The sequence below is a fragment of the Fundulus heteroclitus genome, unplaced genomic scaffold (genome assembly GCF_011125445.2).
Source record: "Fundulus heteroclitus isolate FHET01 unplaced genomic scaffold, MU-UCD_Fhet_4.1 scaffold_53, whole genome shotgun sequence".
Classification (NCBI taxonomy): Eukaryota; Metazoa; Chordata; class Actinopteri; order Cyprinodontiformes; family Fundulidae; genus Fundulus; species Fundulus heteroclitus.
This window is the reverse complement of record NW_023396956.1, coordinates 1,906,829-1,921,433: the sequence shown is the minus strand read 5'-3', so window position 1 is coordinate 1,921,433 and position 14,605 is coordinate 1,906,829. Positions and strand designations below refer to the sequence as shown.

The 14,605-nt window shown below is 44.8% G+C and overlaps 1 protein-coding gene across 1 annotated transcript in view; it reads right to left on the bottom strand.

The window, feature by feature from the left end:
• ttn.2 (titin, tandem duplicate 2) overlaps positions 1-14,605 on the bottom strand; it is a 212,363-nt gene that overhangs the window by 86,694 nt on the left and 111,064 nt on the right. The window contains 17 exon segments of the mRNA XM_036132592.1: positions 76-375; positions 1,449-1,718; positions 2,419-2,685; positions 2,770-2,894; positions 3,349-3,757; positions 4,529-4,807; positions 4,910-5,176; positions 6,245-6,514; positions 7,567-7,735; positions 7,827-7,924; positions 8,020-8,286; positions 8,394-8,517; positions 10,312-10,454; positions 12,618-12,744; positions 12,918-13,057; positions 13,414-13,680; positions 13,801-14,067. Coding sequence (XP_035988485.1) covers positions 76-375; positions 1,449-1,718; positions 2,419-2,685; positions 2,770-2,894; positions 3,349-3,757; positions 4,529-4,807; positions 4,910-5,176; positions 6,245-6,514; positions 7,567-7,735; positions 7,827-7,924; positions 8,020-8,286; positions 8,394-8,517; positions 10,312-10,454; positions 12,618-12,744; positions 12,918-13,057; positions 13,414-13,680; positions 13,801-14,067 — 3,789 coding nt within the window.

Here is a 14,605-nt window from a genome sequence, read left to right as displayed (position 1 = left end):
TGCTGCCAGGTGAAGATGCACAACATAGGACTACATCCGTCAGGTTCAGTTCATATAAATCCAAAGACGACCTACCAAACTTGTTCTTGGCTTGCACAGCTTCGTCCGTCTCTACGAAGGGTCCGCTACCGACCCTGTTCCTGGCGCTGACTCTGAACAGGTAGAAGGAGTCTCTCTGCAGCCCGGTCACCGTGTACTCAGGGCTCTCTGCGTGGTCGGTGGCCAGCGTCCAGGTCTTACGCTTCACATCTCGTCTCTCCACCACGTACGCGATCACTTTGCTGCCGCCGTCGTTCTCGGGCTCCTCCCACGCCAGGCTGACCTCGCCGTCGGCAGTGTCGATCACCTGAAGGTTCTTCACAGGTCCGGGGACATCTGCAGCAAAGATTCACGACATTCGATCATGTTTCGAATTAGCGGAAGTGAAACATTAATCTTAAAATTTCCTTTAAATTAATCTAAGAATCTCTTTTAGCAGATAATTTGATAAAGTGTCACACTGAAGCTTTTTAGCTTATCCACAACTGCTCTTAATAGCCCTTTAAAGTCTGATCCAAGAAACCAGATGCTTTTACCAAAGCCATCATTCTTTTAGAAAAATCTGCCTGTTTTCTATTTCTTTTGTATCATAATTGACACATTAGGCTTTTGAGGTCAACACAGATTTTGAATGCATTATAAAAAACATTATACATGGCAGGCACAAACGATATTTTTTATAAACGTTTAGTAGCATTTTTACTTCATAGAGCTGTTTTTTAGGAATATTTTGACTTTGTTCAGGGGGTAGTGGGCTCAGAAACCATGATATTACCATTATAGGGTAACCTACTGCTACCAAAAGTGATACATACATTAGAAATGTTTTTATTGAAAATGAGATGGTAAGACTGTTTTACCAATTTTCCTATATTATGTAATATCTCAAATTTTTTATTTTTATTTATCCTTTATTTAACCAGGTTATACCCATTGAGATTAAAAATCTCTTTTGCAAGGGAGACCTGGCAAATAAATATCAACTAAATTAAAGTAATATTCTTTTAAATTTCTAGGCTATACACTTTAAGAGACTGTTTCTATCTCGTCTTGCGGTAAATGGTTGATGTTCTTTCCAAAATGTACGTTATTTCTGTTTTTAATCTTTTACATTAAGATAAAACATATTTGCATGTAAAAATATATTTAAAAAAGGAATCACGTTAATCTCTAACACACTTTTTAGACAAACATTTCTAATTAGGAGCTAGGGTAAAATGGCTCTTTGGACAGAAAAGGCTGCAGATTTATGAGTTCGGTATAAATTATCCACTTGTAGCAGATTTACTAACTGAGATTCCTATTGGATTCAATTTCTACACAGTTTTGTAAAACAGGGCTTGGCGCTGCCAGGCTAACACGTAACTATCTGCACATCATTTTCTCCATCCTGGCTGAGGAAAGCTCACCAATGACGCTCAGGTTGATGAAAGCTTCTCCCTGTCCGTGTTTGTTCTTGATGAGGATCTTGTAGCGGCCTTCGTCGGACTTCTTGGGGTCCTTCAGCCGGTACTCTGTGCGGTCGGCCGAGGTGTGGATGTTGTCTTTGGCCAGGCTCAGGTCGTCGTACAGCCAGTCGGCCTCAGCCTGAGGGTAGGCGCTGTAGGGGACGGCCAGGACGATGGGCTTGCCGGCGTCTGTGACGTAGCTTTGGTCGGTGGTCTTTATCTGAGGCACAGCTGCAGGAGGATGAAGGAGAGAGGAGACGCCATCAGGAAAAAGTCAACATGGACAACAGCCACAGTTTTTTAGTTAGCTAATAAGAAAAAAACAAGGAATTGACTAAAGAATGACCTTTTTACCTTTACAAGTTATTTAATTAGTAATACCCAAAATATCTGTACAATGATTTGTTTTGGGGGACTTTCAGCTTACTAGACTGAGACTCTTGGTTATTATTACCTGTTCAGGTAACATTCTAACAAACATGGGGAGAACCTGATCCGTCCAATTCATTTCCTACCTGACACACCTTTAACTATCCAGCTATGAGCCGTATGATGGCATCTTAATTAATCAATTAGGTGATAACTAATGATGGTTTTAGCTATTATGTAATATAATCTTCATTGCTGAGACTTTTTAGGAGAATTTTAAGCTAACTAATAGCAAGTGACTTTCTGACCTCTGACTAGTTTGGCGTCAAATGACTAATTAAACACTTTCTGACTGTTGGTGATCAAACATTAGAAGATCCCTGAATTTGTTTCAATACGGTAACACATTAACTGGTGTTTATAATATACTTTATGTTGCTGCGTTTATTTTGATCACTCATGAAGTAAGCCTTACAGATTAATAAAACATTAAATGCGGCTCCCTGTGCAGTCTGGGTTACGCTAACAGAGTTTCACCTCCAGGGTTTATACTAACGCTCACCTGCCAGCTCCAGCTTGGCCCGGGCGTCCTTGTCCTTCACGACGACTCTGTACAGGCCCTGGTCTCTGGGTCTGATCTCGCAGACCTGCAGCCGGTGCAGCTTTCCCTCGCTCATCATCTGGAACTTGTCTCCCTGCACCACGGTCATGTTGTTGCGCAGCCATTTCACCTCCACCCGGTCCTTGTTGAGCTCCACCTCGAACACGACGTCCGAACCCGGAGGCTGGAACACGTCCTGCGGAGGTCTGACGATCTCCACCGGGATCTCTGCGGGACACAGAGGGCGACGTCACCTCCAGGAGATCAGGAGGATCCCGTCAGGTTCCTCTGAGGGCATCCTGAGCTACCTACCTTCAACAAAGAGCCTGGCCCTGGACCTCTTCTCGTCCACTCCACAGGCGTATTCACACTCGTCGTCGGGTCTGCACTCCTTGATCCGCAGCGTGCAGAACTTCCCGTCTTTTCCAAATGCGTATCTAAGAAGATAAAAGGTCAGAAACAGTCAGTCCTCGCTACAGAAATACTTTCCACTCACTAAGAAAAAATCAAATTCAACGAGAAAAATTCCGGTGGCTCCAAACAACATTCTGATCATCAAAATCAAGTTCTGCACGGTTCTACAAAGACATACAATTGTGATTTTATCGATAAATATTGCAATGACGATACTAGATGTATTTCTTTTCTTTTTTTTCCTATTCACCAGGATGTTTATCTTAATCATTTCAGTCCCTAGGCATCAGGAATAGAAGAGTCCACCTTTGCTAAATGTGTTACTGACATGCACTTCCTATATAGCAGTGTGATAAATATGGCATCCAAACTGTCCTTTCTGAATGAACTCCTGCGCTGATGCAGCCGTGAATCCAGCCTTTGACCTTCTGGTCAGCTGTTGGCCTAATAACCCAAATTAAACCCAAGCTGCCGTACCTGGGTCCTTCTCTGATCTCACGTCCATTTCTGTACCACTTGACCTCGGCCTTCTCCTTGGTCAGCTGGCACGTGAACTCCGCGTCTTCGAACTCGGTGATGGTCTGGTCCTTGAGATGCGCGCTGAAGTCGGTCGGCGCCTCGCTGATGATCAGCTCGGCCGTGGCCTTGCTGTCCCCGGCCACCACCGTGTACTCGCCCTCGTCGGCCAGCGTGCAGTCTTTGATGGTCAGCGTGTGCTTCTCTTTGTCCACCCTGTAGACGACGCGCTTGCTGAGGGCGATCTCCTGGCCGCCTTTCATCCACTTCACGGTGGCGTTGGGCCTGTTGATCTTACAGGAGAAGCTGATGGTCTTGTTCTCCTGAGTGTCCACGTCCTCCGGAGGAACCACAATCCTCAGACTCTCCTCTGAACAACACAAAATTTTCTGGTTACAGACGGACTGTTGCTTCTCCGCTATCACCATCTAACATAGAAAGTACTCCTGGATCAATGTGAGCTTCTGAGCTTTCTGTGTCTCTGCTCTGTCTTCTCTACAATGTGAGCTTCTGAGCTTTCTGTGTCTCTGCTCTGTCTTCTCTAAGCCCCAGTGGGTGGAGGCAGATGAGCGTTCACACTGAGCCTGGTTCTGGTTCTGCTGGAGGTTCTCCTCCCTGTTAAAGGGAAGTTTTCCTCTCCACTGTGGCTTCATGCATGCTCAGTATGAGGGATTGCTGCAAAGCCATCAACAATGCAGACGACTGTCCACTGTGGCTCTACGCTCTTTCAGGAGGAGTGAATGCTGCTTGGAGAGACTTGATGCAACCTGCTGGGTTTCCTTAGAGAGGAAACTTTCTCACCAACCTGGAGGATCTGATGGAGTCTGACTTTAGAAAGAACCTTGAGATGATGTGTGCTATGAATTGGTGCTATAGAAATAAAACTGAATTCAATTGAATTAAAACTGTTGCTCAGTCTGGTAATTAATCTAATAAATACAATACTAAAAATTTGGAAAGTATTGCTTCATAGTCTTGATTTCTCCAAGCTTCCTGAAGGACCTTGATTGGTCAGACTTATTAGCAGAAGGTTTAGCGGACATTAGGTGATCAAATAAAGGGTTCAGGGACTCTACCGGTGAAACTAGGTCTGGATGCTTATCTAGTGTCTGAAACAGCGTCATGTTCGTGAAGCACCAACCTCTGACGGAGAGTTTGCCGGAGCTCTTTACGTGTTCTCCTCTGTGATTGGTCAGCGTGATGCTGTAGTCAGCTTCGTCTCCCTTCTGAGCGTCTTTGATCCTCAGCGAGAAGACGTTGTCTCTCTGAATCATCACGTACTTGCCGCTCTCAAACAGAGTCTCGTCGTTCTTCAGCCACTTGGCCTTTGCGCCCTCAATGTTCACCTCGCAGTTCAGGACGACCTCCTGGCCTTCTTTGACCTCCGTGTCCTTCAGAGGCGTTATGACCTTCAGTTTCTCTGCAGGAAAGAGTGAACCAAACACTCGATTAGCCAAGGTTTTTGTTTTTTCGTGGCTACCTGCTGGATGCTCATCTGGGCCAGTGGGCGGAGCTTACTCACCGTTCACAGTCAAATCAGCGCTGGCTCGCGTCTCGCCGATCACCACCACGTATCCGCCCTCGTCTTTCAGGTCGCATTCCTTGATGACCAGAGTGCGGCTCTTGCCGTCACTCAGGATCTGGTACTTGTCTCCTGACTCCAGCTCCTTGCCGTCCTTCATCCACTTGGCGACGAAGGTTTCCTTGGAGACGGAGCAGGTGAACTCTGCCTTCTGGCCCTCCACCACCTCCTGGTTCTGGGGCCTTTCTAGGAACTCAGCAGCCAGTTCTGAACGACAGAAACATCAGATGGATTTCATTACATCTGTTTTTTTGTGACGGTAAACTCTCTTCCAATGACACTTGTGGAGTACCACAGGGTTCAGTCCTTGGACCAATTCTCTTTACTATATATATGCTTCCGATTGGCAAAATTATCAGACAGCATGGGATTAATTTCCACTGTTATGCTGATGATACTCAGCTATATTTATCCATAAATCCTGATGAATCCAATCAGTTACTTCAAAAGCTGGATGACTTTAAATTTCCTGCATTTAAATTCTGACAAGACAAAAGTTGTAATCTTTGGGCCAGAGTCTTCAAAAAAGAAACTTCTTAATCAATCACTTAATCTGGATGGCATTAACTTGGCCTCTGGTAATAAAGTAAAAAATCTTGGTGTTATTTTTGACCAAGACATGTCATTTAAATCCCATATTAAACAGGTTTCCAGGTTTGATACTTCAAAGCTGGACTATTGTAATTCTTTACTATCAGGAAGTCCACAAAATGCAGTTTAAAGCCTTCAGCTGATCCAAAATGCTGCAGCAAGAGTTCTGATGAAAATCAACAAGAGGGATCATATTTCTCCAATTTTAACTTCCCTTCATTGGCTTCCTGTTAAATCAAGAATCAAATTTAAAATTCTTCTTCTAACGTATAAAGCCCTTAATAATCAAGCTCCATCATATATCAGAGCGCTGATTACCCCATAGTTTAAACAGGTTATATTCTAGGTATTATAACCAGCTAAATTTCTATTGTGTGGTAAACAATGAATTTAAGTACAGGGCTCAGTATGAGGGATTGCTGCAAAGCCATCAACAATGCAGACGACTGTCCACTGTGGCTCTACGCTCTTTCAGGAGGAGTGAATGCTGCTTGGAGAGACTTGATGCAACCTGCTGGGTTTCCTTAGAGAGGAAACTTTCTCACCAACCTGGAGGATCTGATTGAATTTGACTTTGGGAAGAGCCTTGAGATGACATGTGTTTCACGAATTGGTGCTATATAGATAAAATTTAATTGAATTGAATAGGTTGGATTTATACAGGTGACGCTTGTAAATTTGTACCATTAATCTTGAGGTTTCCGGAGGTCCTGACGCCGGAGCTCAGCCTGCAGTTGTACTCTCCGGCGTCGTCTGTCTTCAGGTCTTTGATGAGGAGGATCCTCTTCTTTCCATCCACGATGTGTTCATAGCGGCCGCCCTCCGGCAGCTCCACCTCACCTTTGTACCAGGTAACGTCAGCGTTGGGCTTGGAGACCTCGCAGATCAGCCTCACGCTGTCCGTCTCTGTGCCCTCCACGTTGGGCAGGTTTTTGGTAAACGTGGTCTCCTCCTCTGCAGTGGCAGTGAGAGAAACGCGTCAGATGTCAGAGAACTGGAGATGTTTCAGTTAGTTATAGAAATAAAAAAAAAGTTAGATCAGTCTTTTAGAATTTTTAGGTTGCTAATTTAAATTGATATAAAGAATGACAATCACCTAATTTAATAAAATCTAAACTGTTTTGTCTGACAATATAAGCTCTGCTGACACCAAGTTTAATTATATTAACAGCATAAATTTAGTATATTCTGAAAATGCACACATTTTTAAAAAAAGGCCTTAAAAAGCAAGAGAATCTCAGTTAAAGTATTTTTTTACTGAGAAAAATGTCTTATCGTGATAAGAATTTAAGTTAAATTAAGTTTTGCTATTTTCTTCACTGTTGGTTTCTTGAGATCATCAGAAATATCAATAGATTTAAAAAATCTAATTAAATGCATTTAAAAAATCTAATTAAATACATTTACTTTGTGCAGTTTGATGATAAAAATCCTTTATCATCATTTATATTACTAGTGTCCTGATAACACGCATTTAAAATTTTAATATATTATATGTTACATTATTAAATGTTTTTTAAGCACAGTATTTTTGTTTATTATGTTAATTGAAATGCAGTCACAGCCACACAGTTACCTAAAAAGCTGTAAACAATCTTTTATCGACGATTTTATCGTTATCAAAAATAGTACCGCGAAATATCGTGATAAAATTTTAAGTCCATATAGCCCACCCCTAATTAAGCTCATACAATACTGATCAGTTTGGTCATTTTTAGCACTAGTAAATGCTCTGTTAAAGAATATATAATCTTAATTACAGAGAAACATTTAGCAACTACAATGAAAGTCGTTTTAGTGTAATTTACATTTAAACCCCTCATGTAAAACCTCTAACAGCCACTAGGTGTCGCAACAGAAACGTAAGTGAAACTGACCTCAGCTCGACTCGTTTAAACATCAGGGGAACCAGAACCATCTCAGTTCAGGTGTCAGAGCACTTTACCAACTGGAAAACATCATTTAACGACGCTGACCGGTGCAACGTTAGCGTTTCCGGTTCTTACCGACGACGGTGAGCATGCCGGAGGATTTGGAGGTCTTTGCGTCGCATTCGTATTCAGCTTCATCATCAAACGCGGCCTTGTGGATGATGAGGATGTGTCGGCGGCCTTCTGCAATGATTTCATACTTCTTTCCTTTTCTGATTTCATTTCCGTCCTTCAACCAGGAGATCTGCGGAGCGAGAAGGAAGAGATCTGAGCGGCTGGAAGCTGAGAAATTACTGGATCCTGGTGAACGAGGAGGAAAAAGAAGCTTTGCTTACTTTGGCATCCTCTCTGGAGACTTCACACTCAAACCTGGCAGTTTCCTTCTCCCGGACCTCGACGTCGTGGAGCGGCTTCGAGAACTCGACACGGGCGGCTGTCCACAAAGAAGCATCGTTGTTAAGTTTAATGCTAATCTTCATGTCTGATACAATCTCAAAGCTCTCACTTGCACCGCTCGGCTGCACTCACCTTCGACGGTGAGGAAGCAGGATGTTTTGAAGTCTTTGGCATCACAGGTGTAGGTCTTTGAGTCGTCCATGGTGCATTCGTGGATGAGCAGCGTTCTCTTGCGGCCGTCTGCCAGTATTTCGTACTTCTTGGTCTTGCGGATCTCCTGGTCGTCCACGAACCATTGCACCTCGCCGTTCGCCCTGGAAACCTCACACTCCAGGGTGGCGGTGGATTCCTCCTCCACCGTCTGGTCCTCCAGAGGCTTGGTGAACTCTACGGGCGGCTCTGAACGCACACACAAGCATCCCGTCATGTGTGTCCTAATGTCCTGACTGAGATGCAGCCAAACTGGCCTTTGACTCGTGTAGGAGGAGAATCAGGCGGTGGCTTACCTTTGACAGACAGGATGGCCTCCGTCTCAAAGTCTTTGGCCATAAGTTTGACTTGTCCAGCCTCACTCAGCTGGACGTCTCTCACCGTGACGCTGTAGACTTTCCCCTCATCCTTCATCACCACCTGAAGGTTCAACAGAGCCGGTCACAGGAGGGTTCATAATCCCTGACAGCCGCCTGACAGGTTCCTGCCTGATGAAGGTCTGAGGTAGGTGTGTTCAGGTGGATATCACTGTAACATTTTAGATTTAGCCTTCTTTTTAGCCTTGATTTAAGAATTTCTGTTTTAATGACGCCACGAAATCTGCCTTTCAGGTTAAACAGAGAATAAAACAGATTTTTTTTCCAGACTTGACAACAATCTGCCGTCTTTAGAAAAGACCATCTCACCCTCAATTACCTCTGTCATAAACATTTAGGTTAAGTTATTTACTTAACCTGGTTTCTAAAGGTTGAATTAAATAATTACTTAATTGTTGCTGCCATATCAAAACTAATCTAACAGACAAGGTTATAAATTAAACTACTTTATACTACTTTATATATTGGGTTGTGCAAGGGCCACAAATGCCCTTGCACAACCCAATTCTGCACATTCAATGGTTTGTATACTGTGACCTTCTCCTGCATTGTTTACATTTCAATTGTTTTTTATAGTGTATTTTAAATCTATGTTTACTTTTAAATCTCTGCTGCACCTAAAACTGTAATCTAACTTTTACTGCAATTTACAAAGCTGTATGCAACGAAATTTCGTTCTGTACACACTCTGTGCATACAAAATGACAAATAAAGTTGTCTAAGTCTTTATAGCTGTTGACCTGCAGAATGTAATAGATGTGCCACTTACATGCCAACTAAACTCTATCCGGACTGTGCCACTTCATTTAGCAGGTTAGCTAGACGATTACAGACCTAACCATTGATTAAAACGAGCATTAAATCAGCCTAGAACCGTATCTTTACATTTAAACGTTGGAGACGCTATGAGCTGCTCACAACACGGCCTGTCAGCAGAGCCAGAACAGCTAAAGCGAAAAGGACAGCTGCTTTCATTCCCCAAATTTAACCTGGGGGACCTCTAACCCCTGATGCCTGATTTTACCCACCAGCTCCTGCTTGCATGTGATGCAGAGCTGTCAGAGCACGAAGCTGTGTAACTCAGAGGGGGGATTATATGATTATATGACTGCTGCATGAGTGACAACAGTTGAAATATGTGTTTACAGCAGCTGGTTACTGGTTTACAAAATCTCCCTTAATCAATTAATTACTAGTCTTATTCTAATAACCTTTAACTCATTTTCCTTGCATAATATATCTTAATAAATAAGATTTAAATAATAAATCTTAATCTTACATGATAATTGAACATACAATAACAAATGAAGCTAGGGGAACTTTAATGACAAAACAAAATGTTTTTTCGGTAAGATTTGACCAAACCTTTGCTAGATGTTCTTACACAACTCACAGAGGGATCGTGTTTCCTGAGGAGGTCTCAGGTTCCCTCAGATAATAAAACAAACATATCTTTGTCATTAAATATGTCCAGGACCCGGAAGACCCGACGACTACATCCACTGGAGCTTTTAAAACAATTCCAGGAATATGAAGCTGTGGCTGACAAATATCCACAGTTTCCAGCGGCCCCGTGCTGCGGCCTCCGCCGGCTGTTATAAATAAACCCACAGAAACGCTTGCGGGGCAGAAAAGACTCCCTGCCTGCGTTATCTCAAAACCAGGATCGAATGCTCGCTGGAATCCTGGACCTCCACCTGCAGGACCTTATATGAACAGGCAGGAGCAGCAGAGGAAGCTGCACAGAGGGGCCTGAAGCTGGAGCGGAGCCAGCACCTGGTGAGTGGGTTTTGGGTTTCAGGAAGTGAACAGGTGCGTCAGGTGTGGCGGGACTTACTCTGTCGCTCGACTCCAGCTTCGTTCCCCCCAGGAACCACTCGACGGCGATGTCTTCGTACGACAGCTCGCACTGGAAGGTGGCGGACTCTCCGGCGGTCACCGTGACGTTCTTCAGAGGCCTCACCAGTGAGATCACCCGGCCTTGGGGTTGGGGAGAAGACATGGTTAGTGCCCCCCCTCCGACAGGTCACCAGATTCCTATAACCCCCCAGAGAGATGCAGCAGATCCTCAGCGGCCGATCCTCATGGTGCGTGAGGTGACGGCAGGCGGCTGGAAGCCCTGAGGACAACTGAAGCCGGCCGCCCTGCGACTTGGCACTGAGGCCGGGCTCATTAGCATACGACCCGCCGTCAGACGAGCACGGTCGGCAGAAACCAGTGAGAGGCAGGGTCATGGCCCCCCCGCCTGCCAACCACTGAGGACCTGTGCTTGATAAGGCATACGGGGTCTAAAATAACTGAGGGACCTGATTGGCTGACGGCCCACATGTTGCAGAACCATGAGGGGACACCGGTCTGTTCCTGTCAATCACCGGCCTGCATTTTCCCTGGAAAATGGAGTTACCCAACACAAAACGTCCACGGCTCTGGGTCACGTAACCCGGCTCGTAACGTTTAGGTAACGCGGGCCAAGCGGAGCTTCAGGATGTCCGTTTGGATTAACGAGCAGTTTGAAGTATTTACAACGGGCTTCTTGGCATGCCTGGATTAAAGCCACCAATAACCGGCTAAAGAGAGGCTGACAGTGTTGCTGACAGCCAGCTGATGTGTTTATAGTCTTTATCTGATCACACACTTCACTCTATGACGTCTCAAATCGACATTTTATGCTTTTACTAACAGAAAATTACCGGATTACCTGTAAACTTTAAATATAAAACTCATCATCAGTGTCCGTGAACTGAAATAAACTCTGATTCTGCCAAAACCTCTGACTTTAACTTCCTGCGATTCAGCGTGAAACCAAGATATTTCCAATTTCACCCGTTAACATCGATTCATTCCTGCATCTAAGCTGCAGCACGCTAAAGAAAACGATGCTCCTGTGCCGTTTTTAACCTTCTTTCCTGAAACAGTCTCAGGTTTTATTTTCCTCCTGCAGACACGTCTCAGGACGTCCAGCAGCAACGAGTTTTTAAACTCTCCGTTCTTCAGGAATGACGGCAGGTCAGTGCAGCGGCTGCAGCCCTCTTCTTCCTCACACATGGCTTTTGGAATATGTACAGAAAGTGGTTTTATGTCCAATCGCTGTCCCAGGTGGAAACTTCTCAGCCATCAGAGAGCTAAAAATGAGATTTCACTGATGCAGAACGTGGCTGCAGAGACTGGAGAGCTGGAGCCTCTCTTCCTCTTGGCTTTGTTTATCTCAACAAATCTGGAGTGATGATCAGCCTGACCACCATCCTCGCTCCCACTGTAACCATCCTGGATGCCCTCCTCCCCACAGAAGTGGATGCTGCCAGTAGACAAGGCTGACATAGAGCTTCTTTTCAGCGCGGTAAAGTTTGTGAAACGATGTTGGAGAGGTTTCCCAGCGTAACGCTTCCTTTACGTGGTTCTGTAGCAGTTTAATGAATGATGGATGTTGTTGCACTGCCGTCTGAAGCCATCCAACTCTAGCCTCCGCTATGAAACTTGTCCAGTCCTGATATTCTGCATCGTAGAGAGACGAAGATGTGAATCCCTTCCATCCATTTTGAAGGAACTTGTTTTTTTTTGTGTGTTTTTACATAACGATTGGTCATCAGACTCATGCATCTTCATCACAATTAAACATTTAACAGCAAATTTTCTTTAATCCTTGTTTTGGAGGTGTTGGAGCTTGAAAAGCAGGAATTCAAAACCTAAAGTCCATGTGAAATATCTTGGCTTCATGGTGTCTGTAATCAAAAGCTAACTTAATTCAATAATTCTGCCCTAATGTTTCTAGCAGCTGCTTGTTCTCAACCTCTTGATACGACCCTTTATTGGCTTATCTATTAAAGTTATACACCACATCTCAGGAGATAACCCACCTGTGGACCAACATAAATGCTGTTACCTACCAAATGTCGAGATAAAAAGGAGCTAAATGAGGGGTTTATTTCTGGGGGCTTTGTATCCTTGTTTTCTGGAGGCTTCAAAGGATCTGGATCAAACTACAGCGAAAAAAAATCCGCCAAACTCAACAAACAAACATAAAGACACACAACAAATAAGGACATAAAGAATCTCAATGCGCAAAAAGAAGAAGCCGGTTCCCAGAACCATCAGCGGACGCGAGCGACGCCTGGTTTTACGGAGGCGACTGTGATCTTTGGTCACCTTTGACTCTGAGATGAGCTGAAGATTTTGCATTGGCTGCAGAGAAGTCGACGCTTCCGGCCATGTCCTTTCTGCAGTTGAAGAGGGTCAGAGTGTGCCGTACCCCTTCCTCCTTAATCTCCACATCCTGACAACAAACATCCACAGTTCAGCATTCACTCAGACCCCAGCGTTGACTGGGCACAAGAAAACTGAAAGGAGCAAAACTGCATCTAATGTTAATCAGAAAGAGACATAAACTCCGTGCTGTCGCAGGGGAAGCGTAATTTCCCTTCAGACCGTCGGTCAGTGTTGTCTTACAGCAGACGGGTGGAGCGGCTCGCCCTTCAGCTTCCAGGTGGCGTGGATGTCTTCTTCAGATATCTGTGTCTCAAACGTGGCCGTCTCCGTCTCTGTGACTTCCACGCTGTACAGCGGGCGGACGACCTTAATATTGCGCTCTGTGGAGGTTCAGAGACGCGTTAAAAGGGAAACCAGGGCGAGGCTGAATCTGAGTGGAGACGATGGAGACAGACGGCGGACACGAAGGCATGCAACAGTGGGGCGCCGCTCTTAATCAGAGCGACTCACTGACGCCGCAAAGAGAGGAAGACAGAAAATGAGACATGGGAGTTAAGAGTTATTCGGAAGAATCTGTGAATCGTGGTGGTTACGGTTGGATTAAAACACTCAGAGTGAAAGTTCAGGACATGAAGATGAAGGATGGAGAGGAGGTGAGCATCAGTCCAGGTGCAGTGGAGGTTTCAGTGATCGTTGCAGGAATGTCGGGGTCTGGACTGCTGCAGGCGGTCTTTACCTTCGATGTTCAGGTCTGCTGTGGTTTTGTCGGTGCCACAGTCGCAGGTGTACGCCCCCCTGTCTTTCTTTGCTGCTTTCTTGATGACCAACATGCGCTTCCTGCCGTCAGACTGGAAGAGAACATTCTTGGACGAAAAGATTTCGTCGCCGTCTTTGAACCACTTGACCTCGGCGGCGGCCTTGCTCAGCTCGCAGGACAAGATCACCTCGTCCTTCTCGACCGCGGTGTAGTTCTGGAGCTTTACTGTGAAGTAGAGGTCGCCCTCTGCAAGCAGACACCCGTAACAAGACGTTCAAAACAGCTAAAACCACAGAGATGAGTTAGAAAGGGATTTAATATATCAGTGTCGTTGAAGGATCCTGCTTCTGGAGCGTCGATACTAACCAAGAACAGTGAGCATAGCCTCTGACGTCTTTCCCATGGCCTCCACCTTAATCATGGAGGTATCGTCTATCGTGACCTCCTTGAAGGCCAACGTGTGCACTCTTCCTGCCTCCGACATGTGCACTAGCTTGCTGGGATGCAAGCGCACCTCGTTTCTGTACCAAACTACTGGGATCTTGTCGTGAGACAGTTCAACGCTGAACTCTGCAGTTTCTCTTTCCTTCACGGTCACGTCTTTAATCGGCTTGATAAATTCAAGGCGAATACCTGATGAAAAAAAATCCCATTTACAGGGAAGTAAATAGAAAGTTGTTCCAGCTGTGATCACAGGGATGTGTGCAAGTGTTTGCCCAAAGCCTTTAACAAACATTACCGACAGTCTAGTCACAGCAGAGCAGGAGGAAATCAAATGGTTCGTGGCAACCATTCATCTACTTAAGAGATGGAAGGACATTTGGCCATTTTAAGACATTTATGACTGGAGTTAGTCAAGAAATTGGACATCTGACATGGTAAAGGTAAAGTTTTAGTCTTAATGCCAATGTCGACATAACCACCATGTCAAAATGAACTGAAATCATAAAAAAATCAACTGTTTGCTATAGTTGTAAAACTCATCATACTACCAAATGTTGAGGCTATGCAGAAAGCTACATGTTGCCTTAGCAGCGTCCTTCAGCTCGTCTGTATCGTCGGTTCTGGTGTCTCTCATCTTTATCTTGATAAATCTCCAAGGACTCTCCACGGGGTTTGGGTCAGGCCAGGTTGCGGTCCAGATAGAGCGTAGTGACACTATGGTCACCAA